Consider the following 16,429-nt stretch of genomic DNA (forward strand, 5'->3'; position numbering starts at 1 on the left):
TAGCAAACATTTAGTAATTTCTGTACCTTAGAACAATTTTTAGTAATATTGTTAGTTGCAAGCCATGAAAATGTGTTACAGTTAATTTGGGAATGCACACTTAACCCTGTGTATTCACAGATATTGTAAAATAAGGAATACAGTTTTGCTTTGTCAGTGATATTATATTATTTTCCAAGATGCTATGTTATATACAGGCACTTTGGCAGGTATAACTAAGTTTTGTTTCATGAATTTAATAGTGTCAGTGACACCTGAGAGCAGGAAGGTTTAAATTCATTGTCATCGCTACTCTGTCTGAAGCAACTGTTTCACCCTCGAAGTCTATCTTCTGCAGATATTTTAGCCCAGCAGCATATACAACACTGAATTTTATGTTTGCCATTTAAAAAGAAAGAAAGAAAAAGAATGTTTGTGTCTTTTCCAAGTGCTTGCATTTGAAATTTCCATGATGTAGGTTTGGATTCTTTTTCCAGCGGCCTTTTAATCATTAATGGCATTCTGGCGGATGAACTAAGTTTTACAGACTAAATGGTGTTGCATATAACTATTTCATGTTTTATTTAACAGCAGAATATAGGAAGTACTATTAAATAATTCAATTAATGGATTTAGAATAGAGCTTTATGATTGAAGGAATCAGAGAAGTTCCATAGGATTTGATTTTGAATCAATTAATGCACAGAAAGAAGGACAATTCCTTTCTGCAGCTGATTCAGATATTATAATAAATTCTAATAGTGGAAAATGCAGGATGTAATGTAACAATGTTATGAAAAGGAAAGTTGCTACTCACCATATAGATGATTTTCATAATATTGTTATAATAAATTCTGTTAGACACATAACATCAGAGGAAATAGTATTAACATAGTTTTCTGTGTTATGAATCAGTATAGAATATTCTATATTTTTGGATGTGTGGTACATAAAGATGAGAATTTAAATATTTAGTGGTGACTAAATGAATTTGATAATGTATTTTGCTTATTGCATAGTCCATATCAGTTCAGGCTGGCTAGGAAAAAATCTTACTTTCATAGTCTTGGATGTTATTGAATTTAGCATATGTCAAAATGAAGGACTAAGTAAGGAACATGTATTTTTTTGTTTTCTCCAAAAAAAATTCTGCTCTGAGATACAGCCCTCCAAAGGTGGCACTGCACATACAATTTTGAAGTTGAGAATTTTGGAAAAAATGCTGTATCTCTGGAACAGTTCTAGATATTTTGTTGCTTTTTTTGTTTGAAAGATAATTGCTTTATGATTACAAAGAAATCCTCCATTTGGACTTATCTATTAAAGTTCATTTACTATAGCGTTCTGAACATTTTTATAATTTATAGAAAAAAATGTTTTTCAGAAATGCCAATCCAGAAAAGTTAGATTTTTTCTGTTGATTAGTACCATATAGTCCTACATTACCTGAAAAGGAGAGCTTCCACTTTTAGGTTGAACAGGTTTTATAAACAATTGAAAGTTTTGTCATATTTAAAACCTGTTTTATTACCACATTATCACGTAACTATCTAATAAAAATCAAAACCTAGCCTTATCTAACATAATTTTAGTTTTGAAAGGTGAGTAAAAGACTCATGTTTCAAGCACTGTAAATGGTTCCAAAATGTACGTGAAAGGTCCAGAGACCTAAAGGTTTCGATTTATACAACTTATGTGCTCTCTGTTTTGTACTGAAATTAGCCAGTCGTGCCTTGGAGCACTTACAGTCTTCAAAAACTAATGAGCAGTAAGTGAGCACTGATGGCGTTGTTACTGTCCTTCAGCTGGGAACCTATATCCAGCAGCTGTCCATGTGATAGCATAAAGTTCCCTACAATTTCATTTAACTCATAACTAGCGTCTATAATCTCTGCAATCTGTTATTCGCAGTCATACATACACACCACAAATATCCCCCCTCTCAGGTTTTGAATCTGAATACTATCCTGTCGTTTCTGAGGCGTTGGCCGAACGAACAAAATTTCTCCCTCTTGCCCTTTAAAGTGCATGCAATATGAGTTCACCTATCACTTTGAATCCAAAAATGTGTCTTCTGAGTTCATTTCACAGGAGTAGTTTGTTTGGACCATTCTTCTTTTTTCTGCTCACAGAATTCTTTGATTTCCTCTTTGGACAAAAGAATGAGGGCTGTGGCTGTGTAAGATTTCACGACTTTTGTAAAATCCTCAGCATTTTGAATTGCAGCTGTATTTGGTCTGGAAAGATTATGTTTTGTAGCACGGTGCTCCAGCAGGCCTCCTACACCATCACAAGGTCCCTTGCCATGACTAGTACCACTGTGTACCCAGTCAGTCGGCCAAGTGACTAACTCAATTCAGACAGCTGGTAACGATTTTTAAAATAACTAGGGGCACCTTCAGAAATAATGATGGTCTTCTCTGACGCTGTTTGCAGTTGATGAATTTTGCGCGTAGCTAGCAAAGCGTGTGCTGAGTCGTGTCCTGTGTCATCACTTATAACTGCAACACCTGTGGTCTTGATTTGAAAATATGTCACCCCTGTAAGAATTGAAACCTGGTCATTACTCCAATGATATACATGTACTTATTGTGGGAGAATTACAGACCAGTTCTCAGCAAAATCACAGCGAATCACTAAACAAGTTCTTTAGCCTGTACACACCCTTCCACTTCTGCAGTGTGGTGTTGTTGTAATTTCTTCAGATGCTAGTGTGTTACCAAGTTCATCAATGAAACTGTCAAAGGCAACAGTTTTTTTAATTAGTTTATTTTCCTGCCATGTCGCTTAAGTAATTTCTGCAGAGTTACGTGCTACGTCTTCCAGACCAAGTGTCTGTAAAGACAGTCCTCCCGTTCCAGGGCAGTGACCCCATTCTTGAAACAAACAAGTCTCTCGCTTTCCGTCACAGACTACTAATGACTTCACATGCCCAACCGAGGTGTCGTATGTCACATGCTGCATTAAGTTATTTAAAGTTACTACACAAAGTTCAAAATTCACGCAGTACACACATAAACAGATATCTCTAGGTGGGTGTGGAACTACCCACTTAGGTCATAGTGCATAAAATTTTGATCTTCCAATAAGTGAAGTTGTATAGTTGCTCTTATAAATTGCAAAAGTTTCTTTTATACTGCAAGTCATGTACCTCTTCACTTTCACAACTTCTTGACCTTTAACTGTTTTAGTTATAGTGTCTTTTTTGTAGGCCCTCTGCCGAGAACAGTCCCATTTATCTTCCAGGTAAAATGACTGTACTATTTGAACTTGAGCTGCTTCTGCAGGATGACCAAAATAGGTATCTGGTCTTCCAAAGACTCCTTTTACAGACCTCACATTTCTTGATTTGTCTACCATGTACTTTGAGACTGATGGAATGTGGTTCACAATTGTTTTCTTTGAAAATGTCTCTGGAATAATATTTACACTTGCACCTTTTTACTGTAGGATGCTCAATATTCAACAGCTGAATTGATATTTGTGAAAAATTCCTGGTAAGAGGTGCAACATTGCTTTGGTTCATTTTCTTCTGAAGGAATTTCTACTTTGAAGGGTGTGATCAGTTTTGATGTTGTGTAATCATCCATAACTTCAGTAATTTCTCTGCACTTTCTTGATGCATAGAGCTTATGACTTGACTTCACTGACCACAGTTTCTTAACAGGACTAACACCTACCTCTGTAGTTGACTGATTCGGGGTATTTAATTCTTCCTCTATTGATGCAAACTCTGCATCATCTGCACCATGGGAGGCTTCACCTTGTTCAGATACTATCGTTGTTGTTATTTTGTCAAAAATTTAGAACACAAAAAGTAATCACTGGAAACATTTTCACTTTGAAACAGAGTCTTCAAATGAGAACACTTATTCCCAACATGGACAAAGTCTCTCCTGTGGCCCCAGTCAGAAGACATTTGAAACAGTCCTTTTCACAAAACACACTGCAACAGTGTCAACTGGCAAATTCCTCACAAAAACACAGAACTCACTGGATGGCCTTGGATTTCTTAGAAGCCTGAAGAGGAAACAAATTAGCACTGAACAACTACAATACAGAAACCTGCAATGAACAACCATGACAAAGAAACTGATAAGAAACTACAACAAAGTGTAAGAAATATCTGCAACAACGAAAGTGAAAAGAAATAATTACAACAAAGTAAGTGATAAGAAATAACTGCAACAAAGACAATAGAAATAAATATTGTAACAAAGAAATTAGTAAGAAACAACTTCAGTGAAGACATACAGTTCCCTTGAAAACTAAAAAAAAAAATATTTTTTTGAAATAAAACCTTCCCAACTTAAAAGCGAAGCTCTCCTGTACTAATCAACAGAAAAAAAATCTAACTTTTCTGGATTGCCATTTTTGAAAAAAATTTTTCTGTAAATTGTGAAAAAAATTCAAAAAGCGACAGTAAAAGAATTTTGACAGGTATGTCCAAATGGAGGATACCATTGTAATCAATAAAATAATCTTTCAAATAAAAAACATCTAGAAATGTTACAGAGATATGGCATTTTAAAAAATTTTCTGAAATTCACATCTTCAGAATGGTGTTCGCAGTGTCATCTTTGGAGGCCTGTATCTCTGTATTTTAGGTATAGTACTTGTTTAAGGAGTAATACATTTTGCCTGCAGCTTCACAGGTCATAAATTATAACATTAAATTTGGTATATGGAATTTGCCTTACAAATAAACTTATGACTACAGTACTACAGAAGTGTGCTGCTAGATTTGGTACCAGTAGGTTTTATCATCAAGCGAGTATTACAGACGAGCCTCATGAACTCAAGTGAGAATCCCTGTAGGAAAGTATGTTCTTTTCCCCACCTATTGAGAAAATTTAGGGAACCGGCATTTGGAGATTACTGTTGAGTGAGTGTACTGTCACCGACATACATTTTGTGTAAGGACCACAAAGATGAGATAAGAGAAATTAGGGCTCATATGGCGGCATAGAGACCATCATTTTTCCCTCGCTCCTTTTTTTTTTTTTTTTTTTTTCCAAGTAGAACAGGAAAGAAAATGACTTATAGTGATACAGGGTGCTCTTTGCCATGCATCATACAATGATTTATGTAGAATGTGTGTAGATGCAGATTTGTTGCACTGACATATGCTAAAATTAATTTAAATACATGAAATGAGGGCTAGGGGCTTTGTAGACTCTGGATATATTAATACAGTGGCTCTTCGATTATGATAATCGGCCAGACACATTCAGAAATTACTATAGAACATATGAAATCCATTTCCATAAAAGCTTCAAAACAGAGTGTCAAACTTTTGACTTCAGCCATTGCTTGTACTATCCACTTGCTAAAATTGGGGACACTTCTTACAGAGACACCTCTGACTTTGGCAACTGGGATCAAGAAGCCAGCAAAGGTTCTGATAGCACTTGTTAATGGAGGTGCCCTGCTAGATTACCGTACTCGAGATGGTTCAACAGCCATGCACCGTGCTGTGGAACGCAACAGTCTAGAAGCAGTAACCACACTGTTGGAACTCGGGGCAAGCCCCAACTACCGTGACGCCAAGGGCCTGACACCATTATACTTGGCGGTTACATGCCGCACAGATCCCCTGCTCTGTGAGGGTCTTCTTCATGATCGAGCCATCATTGGAGCACAGGATCTGCAGGGGTGGCAGGAAGTCCATCAGGTAACTTGTCTATTAATCTAGTGACTAAAAGAGTGTTTTAAGCTGGAATTTTCTTACAAATTATTTTATATAAATACAGGCCTGTAGAAATGGACTGGTACAACACCTCGAGCATTTACTTTTCTACGGGGCAGACATGAACGCTCGGAACGCCTCCGGCAACACACCATTGCACGTTTGTGCAGTTAACAGTCAAGAGTCATGTGCAAGGCTTCTTTTATTTCGTGGCTGTGATAGAGATGCACTGAATTACGCAAACCAGACGCCGTACCAGGTTGCTGTCATTGCGGGCAACTTGGAGCTTGCTGAAGTAATTCAAAATCACCGTCCAGAGAATGTTGGTAAGTTTGAGTAATTTGCATTGTAGAAACTATCCTTCAACTGGTAGGCATTTCCATGTAGTAAGAATGTGCACATTGAAAGCTGAGTGTGCTATTCTGTACAGAACACAAAAAATAAAAATCAATTTTGATTCCTCATGTTATTATTTTCATTAATTATTTTTAAATTTCTTTTTACATGTAACTGGCAGCATGAACTCAGTTAAAAACTTTGAAAAGGATGTTATGCATTATTTCCAGAACAATTTAGGATCAAGTTGTCAATTCTGAGAACGTTACAAAATTATTCATCTGTTCCAAACACCTCAAGATGATGTTAGTGCCTTGAGACAAATTGTCATCTACTTAAAGGGCACCTTTCAGCATACAGTTTCTGTAAGAGCATTTGAAATTGTATTTGAATAAATATGGTTAAAGTGGTGCTTTAATCTTGGTCAGTCACACATGAAATGATTCAGATATTTGCGTAAGCTCCTGTCAAGATAGTAATATAGGTTCCTAAAAATACTTTGCATAAAACCATGAAACAAACCTGAAAGTTATGTAAAACACTAGAGTGCTGTGCTACACAGGCTCCTATTAGAGGTGGTGTTCTATTTATGTTTCTCTGGCTAGCGAATTAATTCATCCAGGAGTAGACCTATTTTAATGTGTAAAACAAACAATAGTAAAGCCAGAAATGTTACACACACTAACTGCTGTTACAGATAAAAGTAATTTAAGTGTGAAACAATAATAAAACCCAGAGCAGATAAGGGGCTGAACCTCTCATTGACTGCTTAAAAATGGTTGAAACTGCAAACACAGTTTTGTCAGCATAGTAATTACAAAATGATTTCAGAATATCAACCCATGGAGAATTCAGGACTGAGTTACAGATAGGCACAACAAAAATACTGCAAACAAATGAGCTTTTGACCAAAAGGCCTTCTTTGAAAGTAGACAACACACACATTCATGCAAGCAGTCTTTTTGTTGTGCCTGTCTGTGACTCAACATCTCCACAATATGGTGAGTAGCAATCTATCCTTTTCATAATATTTTCATTATTTCGGAATATCATTTATTTGTGTAGCATAATTTTGATGGAGTTCTGTGCCAAATTTGTGTGACTTATATCTGGGTACCCAACTGAGTCAATAGCTGATGTCTAGAAACAGCAGCATTATTTCATGAACAAAGGCAGAATGAATTTCAGAAGTAAAGCATTGGCATGTTGTTACTGTAGGTTTCTCTTTCATGTTTCCATATCCTTTTTCCTCATTATTGTTTTCTTCTTCATTAACTTTTTTTTTTTGCAGTCTCTTGTAGACTTTACCAATTACCTGTAATAAACATGTTTGTGGACCAGGTTATTATTAACAGACAAAGCTTGTAAGTTGATGGATGGGAAAACAAACAACAACACAAACGTTGCACACTCTTCCCCTCCCACCCCTCTCACACTCACAAAAAATTCCGTTTCTTTTAGAAATATTCTTAAAAACTAATGTTTATTTTAAATAGTTGTGCTTTCTTGTAAAATGGCTGTTTCAGCATCAAAAATCTTATCTTTGAAAATATTGTAAGGCAAGGACTGAGCAGACATTGCAAGTTTAATAAAGTTTTAAGCTTGTTATTTTATATACATTCAGGGCTATGGAACCTGAATTAGTATCTCAAGGACTCTACTGTTGTACTCAGACTGAAATAATTTGGTTCAGATAACTGATAATGGTAGACCTGCACTTGACTTGTTCAAATTATTCTCACATATAATGAGAGTGATGCTCCTTATCCAATTCCATTACTTCCCTTGTGTTCTTGAGATCTTTTTCACTTTCAGTTTGTATTGTTCTTAGTACAACATTTGTGAAATTTAATACAAAAATTTGATGAAAAGTTCTGGAAATTAAAGACTTTGTTTCTGCCAATACACTGTGTCCTAACATTTTTCTAGTGAGTAGTGTACCCCCAAAATTCTGGAAGGACTGCAAAATACCAATTAACGGCTACTACAAAGTCTTCATTGGATTCAAAACTTTTTGTAACCACAACTTTCTTTAGATATAGATGTAGGTACAAGCATTTGTACTTCAAATCCCTCAGTTTCCTCATGTTGAAATATCTTTGTGGCCCAATGTACTGTTCTGATGAACAGTGACTTGCTTATTTGTTTTCTTTTGCAACCCAGTTCTGTGCTTGTGTATTTTTTATCCAGTTGGTTCACAAATCTTGTGTGGCATTCCTGGAAGGAAGAAAGGAAGGAAAGACAGAAGGAAGGAAGTAAAATCAGAGTGTAATTTTCTGTGAACATCAAATTCATTAGAGATGGAGAACAAGCTCGGATTAGGGAGGGATGGGGAAGGAAATAGACTGTGCCCTTTCAAAGGTACCCTATATGAATGGTGAATGGCCACTGGTTTCCACCTTCTGTTATCAGTGCCGTTCCATTTCTGACGTGAAGTGGTTGAACCTTGTTGCAGTTGAAGTAACAATCGGGTGCACAAAATCAGTGGTATTATTTTTAAAATGGTCCAGACATTCAGTTGTGCATTTTCCTTGTTGTTAGTAGTTAAATTGATGTGATTTCCCATTATTATGTGAATACAACAAAGAGGTGTTTCTTCTTCCTACCCACATTTCTTAGCCTTCTCAGTTATAGCTCATGGAAAGACAAAAGTTAACATAAAATTTGACAGAACCATCTTCATGTGCTTCGTTATTAGATTTATCTGTGCTTTATTTCACTTAGACTAATAGAAAACTGTATTTCAGTATTTATTTAATATGTATAATACATATAGAAATACTGCATACTCAGACAAGGAAGACATGTGCAAGACTCTCATTGCTGAAAGTTTAATGAGATAAGTTGAACATTTCATAAAGGTGGTAATGGGAAGTTCTGATGGAAGTGCAAATAATTTAAGAATAAAGGTAACAGTTCACCAAATAGTTGAAATGCTGAGCTGTAGAAAGGCATACAAGCAAAACTGTAAACTTTGCTAGTTACATACATAATACAGTGGTGTGTGTGTGTGTGTGTGTGTGTGTGTGTGTGTGTGTGTTTTTGTATGTTTGTTTGTTTGTTTTTGCCTCAGAAAAGGATTCGTCCAGAAGCTTTCAAAGTTCTCTGTCTCATTAGTGTGTTTTTTTGATGATGGAGTGCCTCTTCTGTTTCGAGATTTTTTACCTTTAGTCCTTAAATAATTTACAGTACATAATGAGTGTGCTTAATTAAAATGGAATCCTTTTGCGTATATTGAATGAACTCTTAAGGTAAACATTGTTTATAAGAGTCACTTTTGTTACAAAAAAAATTGCTTTTGAAGTATTGTTGAGTTAAAATCAAGGATAATTTTAGGGACATAATCATTTTGCCACTAACACGTTACAATTTTTCCAATAATACATTACACATAGACCAGAAAGCTAAATCGGAATATTTTTGCAAGTATTCAAATACCATACTTCATTCACGAAGAAAATAAGATTGTTCAAAGACTACCATAGCAGAATATTATCAAAAGAGCTCTCATAAAATCCAAGGAAATTCAAGTCAATTGTAATGGCTGTCACGTGACACCAAAGTTTTGTTACAATACAACAACTGAAATTGATGGTAGCAACACAAAATCAGAAAAGCTGAATTTTGTTTTCATATGTTCCTTTACAAAGGGGAAGCTACAAGTACTGCCCCAGTTTAAGTCTTGCTCCACTGCAAGGATGAATGTGACATATCAAAGTGTCAGTTGCATTCATAAGCAGCTGAAATTGCTAAAATTGAACAAAGATGCAGGATGCTATGGAATTCTATTCAGTTTGCCCACAGCTGAGTAAAATTCCTTTTAACCGCTTGTTTGGATGGGGAGTTGTTGACAGATGTAGATGTAACTTCATGCATGCCTCGTGTAAATGTGTTAGGGCCTTTGCTGTTCACATAGTATTTTATGATCGGGGAGATAATATCAGTAGCAACGTCAGACCTTTTTCACGTACTGCTTTCCTCTATGATGAAGTACTTTCATTACAAAGCCCCACAAATGTAGAAACATCAGACTTTTCCATGTAACACAGTTCTCTACAGTGACATGCTTTCTTAAAACAAAGCTGCACAAATATTCAATCAGATCGTCATAAGATTTCTAAGCAGCACAAATATTGGCAACACGCTTTCAGTATTCAGAAATATAAAATTATGCACTTTAAAAAATACAATAGTATAGGCTCAATATCAGAGTCACAATTGGAACCAGTTGACCCATAACAAGTACCTGAGTGTAACAACATGTAGAGATATGAAATGAAATGATAGTTTATTCCATCAGCCCGAAAAGTTTTGAGACTGGATTAATAAAAAAATAGGGAATCTTAAAATGGTGGCTTTAATCCTTTATGAGTTCTACACTGTCTCCTGCCGCTTGAACTCAATGCAGAGAATATTCATACGACCATGTGAAACTGTCAGTAAAGTCCTCGTTTTAGAAATTGTTCAACTTGCACGTCACGTTCCTTGAATTTTGGTTATATCATCAGAAGTGTTGACACTTCATGTGAATGTCTACACTTTGTCATTTTGTAGTAGGTTTATATTGCTACACTGAAGCTCATCACCCATTATGACTTTTTCCAGAAAAGGATTGTCTTTGTTTTCAATTTCAATCAAGTCATGGTGGACATCAATATGCTGTTGTGTTTGTCAGGAAATGGGGTGTGTGGGACAAGCTTCTTCAGAATATTATGGGGAATGCCTTGAACACTTGATTTAGATATGCTGCTCCATTGAAATTTGTGACATAACAACATTGACATGTTACAGTCACACATCTACTATTTAACACTGCCTGATCACAACAGACTGGTCAAATGTACGTCTGTTGTGTATAGTTGTTAATATGTGCTGCTACCATAGTTATTGTTTTCATGCTGCTAATTCATGAGGAATAAAATTGTTCTTGGAACTTTTCAGGTAGATGGTAAAGGTCCAATCATAGTTATAACATTTGGTGCACTTCGGTTAATTGATAAGGTTATTGAAGAATGCAGTGATGAAAAAGGGGATTGCTTACCAAGGACCCATTCTTGAATGTTGCTGTAGTATATGGAACCCATACCAGATAGGAGTAAAATTGGATATTGAAAGTATACAGAGAAGGGCAGCACGGATGGTCGCAGGGTTGTTTAATGTTTGGGAGTCTCACAGAGATGCTGAACAAATTGAACTAGCAGGTGCTTGAAGACAAGATGCAAATTATACTGTGAAAACAAACTTACAAACATTAATGTGTGGGACAACTGACAGTTGTGTAGTATATGGGTGTAGATGTAGGAAGGAATCCAGCTGACAGAAGTAGTTGATGGACTGTACTTCATACTGCATAACATAATACATAATTTAAGTCCTGATTCATACAACTCAAACACTCTTTAGAAGGAATTGTGACCTTTTATAAAACCACAAATACTATGTGTGGATTGCTGCTGGTAAACTTTCTGTTCGTATTGTTTCATCCAGAACTATCCAGACATCTTCAGAGGCATTGCTCCTCCATTGAGTCTTGTCGACAGATGGGTCAGACATTAGAGAGTGATATATATACTGTAGAAAATGGGGGATGGCCAGAGATACCCGTGATAAGCAGAATGATCCTTGTCCAAGATAAAACTTAACCAGCGATTGTCGTCTTGCGAAAGATAAAAAACTGTTTAGCGACTCTGCAGAGCTACTGTCTCCATGTTGCTAAGTTTCAAGGTCTCTTCTTTCCTATTAAAGTTATCCTTATGTTTATATATTTTAGTGGTTCCTCTAAATATCCGTGGGTAATAGATTGTCATTGTAAATAAAATTTTTGTTTTGGGATACTTCACTTTGTGACTTCCTGAATGAAAAGCATGCTTTACTACAGCTGATTTTTCCATTTTCCCTAGTTGGTGAAAACTTTTGTATTTCTTTAGTCATATATTCTGCTTCTCGTGGTTGTTCCAACATAAACTTTACCACATGTACACAGAATTTTATGTACACCACATCTGGCAGAGGAGGGTGTTTACCCTTTACAGATTGGAGCGCTTGACCTATTTTCTTCGTTGGTCTAAAAATCAGTCTCATGTCATGTTTCTGTAAAATCTTTCTGATCTGATCTACTACCTCTCATTATTTGGTCATAGAATTCTGTGTGCTTCTTTCCCCAAGTATCCATTTTTCTCGAAAGCCTGCTTCACATGTTTTAGTTCGGCATCCAGTTATTCTGGCATGCAAATCATTGTTGCTGTATCTACAAGACTTTTACTGACACTTCTCTTTTATTGTTGATGATGATTGGAGCTTTTGTGTAAATATCTGTCCTTGTGCACTACTTTTCGAAAAGCCTTATGTTCCAAATTTCCATTGACCTGTCTCATAACTAAAACATGCAAAGGAGGTATTTTGTCGTCATTTTCTGTTTCCATGGTGAACTGGATTTTTGTGTTTATATTATTTAGAAAACCAAAGAAATCGTCCAAAGGTTTTTTACCACATGGCGAGAGCACAAATGTGCCATCCACGAACCAATATCAGCAAGAGGGTTTCTTGTTTGCTTTTTATAAAGCTGACTGTTCGAATTTTTCCATATAGAAATGCTGCTCATAAAAGTCATCATCTCATTGGAACTGACTGGATGTAAGACAATGTCTGAAAAGAACAGACAAATCTCCTGGAGAAATATCTGTTATAAAAATCACAACTTCATTAATTGGGATCATAGTGATGAAGACACTATGTCAAAACTTACAAGAATATCTTCAGGAGCCAGAGTTAGCACTTCAGTTTTCTCTATAAAATGATGTGAGTCTTTTATGTATGAGTCAGTTTTTCCAATATATGGCTGTAAATGAGTTGCGAGATATGTTGCTATTTCATATGTTAGGAACAGAAGAGTTACGATAGCCACAACCTTATAGCCAGAAAGGTTTACCAGCAGCAATGTCATCCGGTCGTGAAAGCCTTCATTATGTTGGCGTTTTCCCATTTTTGCACAGTTTCCTACCTTATACATTTAGGCTGGGATACTTGATATGTTCTTTAACATTCTGTTATTGGCTGAACACTTTCCATTAACAGGGACACACATTTTACTTGTAAATGGCAAACATATTAATCTCTGCAAGAGTATGTACCTTTAGAGAAACCACTGTTAGACTTCTATATAACAGCACACGTGCATGCCCACCCACCACACACACACACACACACACACACACACACACACACACACAACCTCCCCCATCTCTGTTAAGTAATGGTAAAGCTATAGCTATCATCAGCCCAAAGGTTTGTTTGAATACCATAATGCTTTACTAGGCATGGTCCTGTTGCAGTTGGTGTGCTCGTAACTTCCCTGACCTTTGAACTAAAGCTTAACATGGGGTCTTAACTGCAGTGCAACTTGGCATTTCTCACATTATGAAACATTGCCAGAAGCTATAATTTGAAGATTAAAATCTTAGAACTGACTTAGCGCACTTAGCCAATGAACCTTGATCTCAAACAATCGAAAATCCAGGATGGAATGTAACAATATTAGGAATGTGGCAATGTGCAGTGTGGCTTCAGTTGCCAGAGGCTGCAGTCGTGTGTGTGTGTGTGTGTGTGTGTGTGTGTGTGTGTGTGTTGTCTATTTTTGACAAAGGCCTTGTTGGCCAAAAGCTTATATTGTGACAGTCTTTTTTTATGCCTATCTGTGATGCAGCATTTCTGGTATATGTTGAACCTTGATCTCAAGTACATGTACATCGCCAGTCAACAAAAACAGAACCCTGTTTCTTACATATCACAAATTCAGTGCTCTCCCTCCAATTCCTTTTCTTCCTTTCTAATTCTTCTGCTTTCTTTCATATGCATTGACTTGCTATTTTTCTTTTTTTATGTGGTTTTGTTAGCTGATTTGCTGTAATAGCTATGTATCATTCACTTAGATACGTCTGAAGTTTTCTCATACTGTTCATCTCTTGTGTTCATTGGTAATGTGCCCTTGGATAGTTTGTAATGTATCTTAATCTCTCTTGGTTTAACACGATAGCAATACTGTCAATGCGGCATGTTGGCTATACAATAATACACAAAATAAAAGATCAGAGATACTCCTGTCATGATTATTTAAGTTGGACCAAAGTCGAAATGTTCCTGTATGAAGGCTATCTGCAATAGTGACAAACATATTTGTTTTAGGGCAGGTTCACATGCCCTGATGAATTTTATGTGAGCTGATTATATTAACTATTTACCTACATCTTTCACAAACAAGTTAGGATATCATATTGGCAGAAAGCACTGCAAATTAAAATATATATCAGTAGTTGTCATACTGCAACACATAAGATTATGTCATCAAGGAGCCTATTGATATCAGAAAATTACAGTAACTTTAAACGGGACAGCTGCTGTCTGCTAACTGGGGGATGGAAGCAGGCACTCAGTACTGGTAGGCTACAAAGAAATATGTAGTTATTTCCTTTCAAAGAGGGAAATTGCCTTTGTTACCATCCCTCCACTGCAGCAAGCACCTTATTCTATAGCAGCACATCACTGTTAAAGAAACAATACTGTGTAACTGCCTTTTCCATCACCTACAATGAGGCGAGCGAGACCCCTCTGATGACTACATGCAAATTCCGTGGGTTTTGCTAGATACTACCATGATCTGGAGCAGATGACTGTTGTATATAATAGTCAACCACAATATTAGTTGGTCACTCAACTCCAGACGATGACAGATGATTATGCAGAGACCTTGATCTCTCACTCAAACGTGTTGTGGCAAGAAAATTGAGAAAATTTCACGCAGGAATGTTGCTATGAAAAAAAATGCAGTGCTAAATTAAATATTAGTTGATGTGCACATTAAAAGCAAGTGGATTTTGTTGAAAATTAAAGTAAATGTTGAATTTTATTAATAATTGAAAAAGACGAGGAGTGTGTCCTTGTCAGCCAACAAACCAAGATCAGGTGGAGCAAAGATGACAGGCATAGAGATTAAAAGAAATTCCTGGCTGTCTTGCTTTTGAAACTTTTAAATTCTTCCTTTGTGAAGAGACACCAGCTAAATAAATTTGCAGAAATGAAGATGATGTTGCTCCAGAAACTGTTGTGAAGATACGGGGAATGATTTGGAGATAACTCTAATCTGACAGCTAAGATGCATATCTGTAATAGTACTAATGACAAACTTTTAGTAACTGGTGAGAGTTAAATTGAAAAGAAGTAATGAAGTGCGAGTGAAATGGAGAAATCAGTACAGAAAAAGATTACACATTAGGAATGGGAAAAAAATGATGAAAATTTTGAAACATGAAAAAAAGGGGGGGGGGGGGGGTGCCAGGAACTGTAGAGCATTTAAAGAAGTAGGGGTATCAGGAGAAAATGAAAAAAAATGGGGTACTAGATCTGCAAAACATAACAGCACAAACAGAAGTTTGGAATGCATTGGAGAACCTGATCCTGTATGGTACTCAGAAGAGATGATATTGAAACAGCAGAGCAGTGTGACAAATGAGGGCAACTAAGTCATTTGTAAGAAAGTTCCTGTATCCCTACGTTATATTACTGTATGAAAAATATTGTTTGACCACTAGAAGTTTTATCAAGATTCTTCTATAGGCATGAACAATCACAGATGAACATTCTATGCTGGCAAATGGTGTTCCCATATTTCATATTTTGGTAGTTGGTTAGGGGATGATCTTCCTCCTTTTAAGATACTCTTACAATTAAGTGAAAGACTAGGAAATAATATTTATTTGTTTGAGGTATTATAAACCCCAAAATTCATTGGGGATAAGGCTCTCTTGCTTTTGAAGCCAGGTTCTGGCGTAACTAATGAAAGGCAGTACAACACACCACCACACTGCGCACAGCTTGTGAATACAATGAAGTGTGATTTAATGATAATATTTTGTAGAATCATAACTAACAAACAGTTGTGAGGTACAAGTGAGTGGGAGAAAATAAAAATTATGTTAAAGAGTGTGTTATAACATTACTGTTGCAGCTTTTCAATTATTTGTTTGTACTCAGTGCAACAGCTGCACTTTTCAGATGTTGAAAAATTCTGATTAACATACTCAACTTTCAATGTGCTGTCTTTTTCCGCTTTTCCTTATTGTTTTCTTCCTTTGATACTGTCTACCCCAGCTAGTTGTAGTGACGTAGTGTAGAGCTTGTTGTTCCTATTTCCTGACTGTTTGGGGGTAGTTCGGTGGTGATGGTTGTGCATATTGTAACATACAATGTATTTGTCCTAATTACTTGTTGCTTGATTTAAAAGATGAACAGAATTTCTGTAAGATCTGTATGTAACATTAATGTAGCTTGTGAAGTGTGAAATAATCCTTTTGACCTTTTAACTGTGATACACTACATTCTAAACCAAACGTGTAACACTCTAACAATGTTTTTCATCCAGTAACAGGAGAA

General features: G+C 36.2%; 1 protein-coding gene across 1 annotated transcript in view; it reads left to right on the forward strand.

Moving 5' to 3' along the window:
- LOC124606563 (SH3 and multiple ankyrin repeat domains protein 3) overlaps positions 1 to 16,429 on the forward strand; it is a 147,307-nt gene that overhangs the window by 57,820 nt on the left and 73,058 nt on the right. Inside the window, exons 6-7 of the mRNA XM_047138546.1 lie at positions 5,334 to 5,653; positions 5,733 to 5,994. Of these exons, the coding sequence (XP_046994502.1) occupies positions 5,334 to 5,653; positions 5,733 to 5,994 (582 nt within the window). The remainder of the gene's footprint in view (positions 1 to 5,333; positions 5,654 to 5,732; positions 5,995 to 16,429) is intronic.

The sequence above is a fragment of the Schistocerca americana genome, chromosome 3, assembly GCF_021461395.2.
Source record: "Schistocerca americana isolate TAMUIC-IGC-003095 chromosome 3, iqSchAmer2.1, whole genome shotgun sequence".
NCBI classification, from domain to species: domain Eukaryota; kingdom Metazoa; phylum Arthropoda; class Insecta; order Orthoptera; family Acrididae; genus Schistocerca; species Schistocerca americana.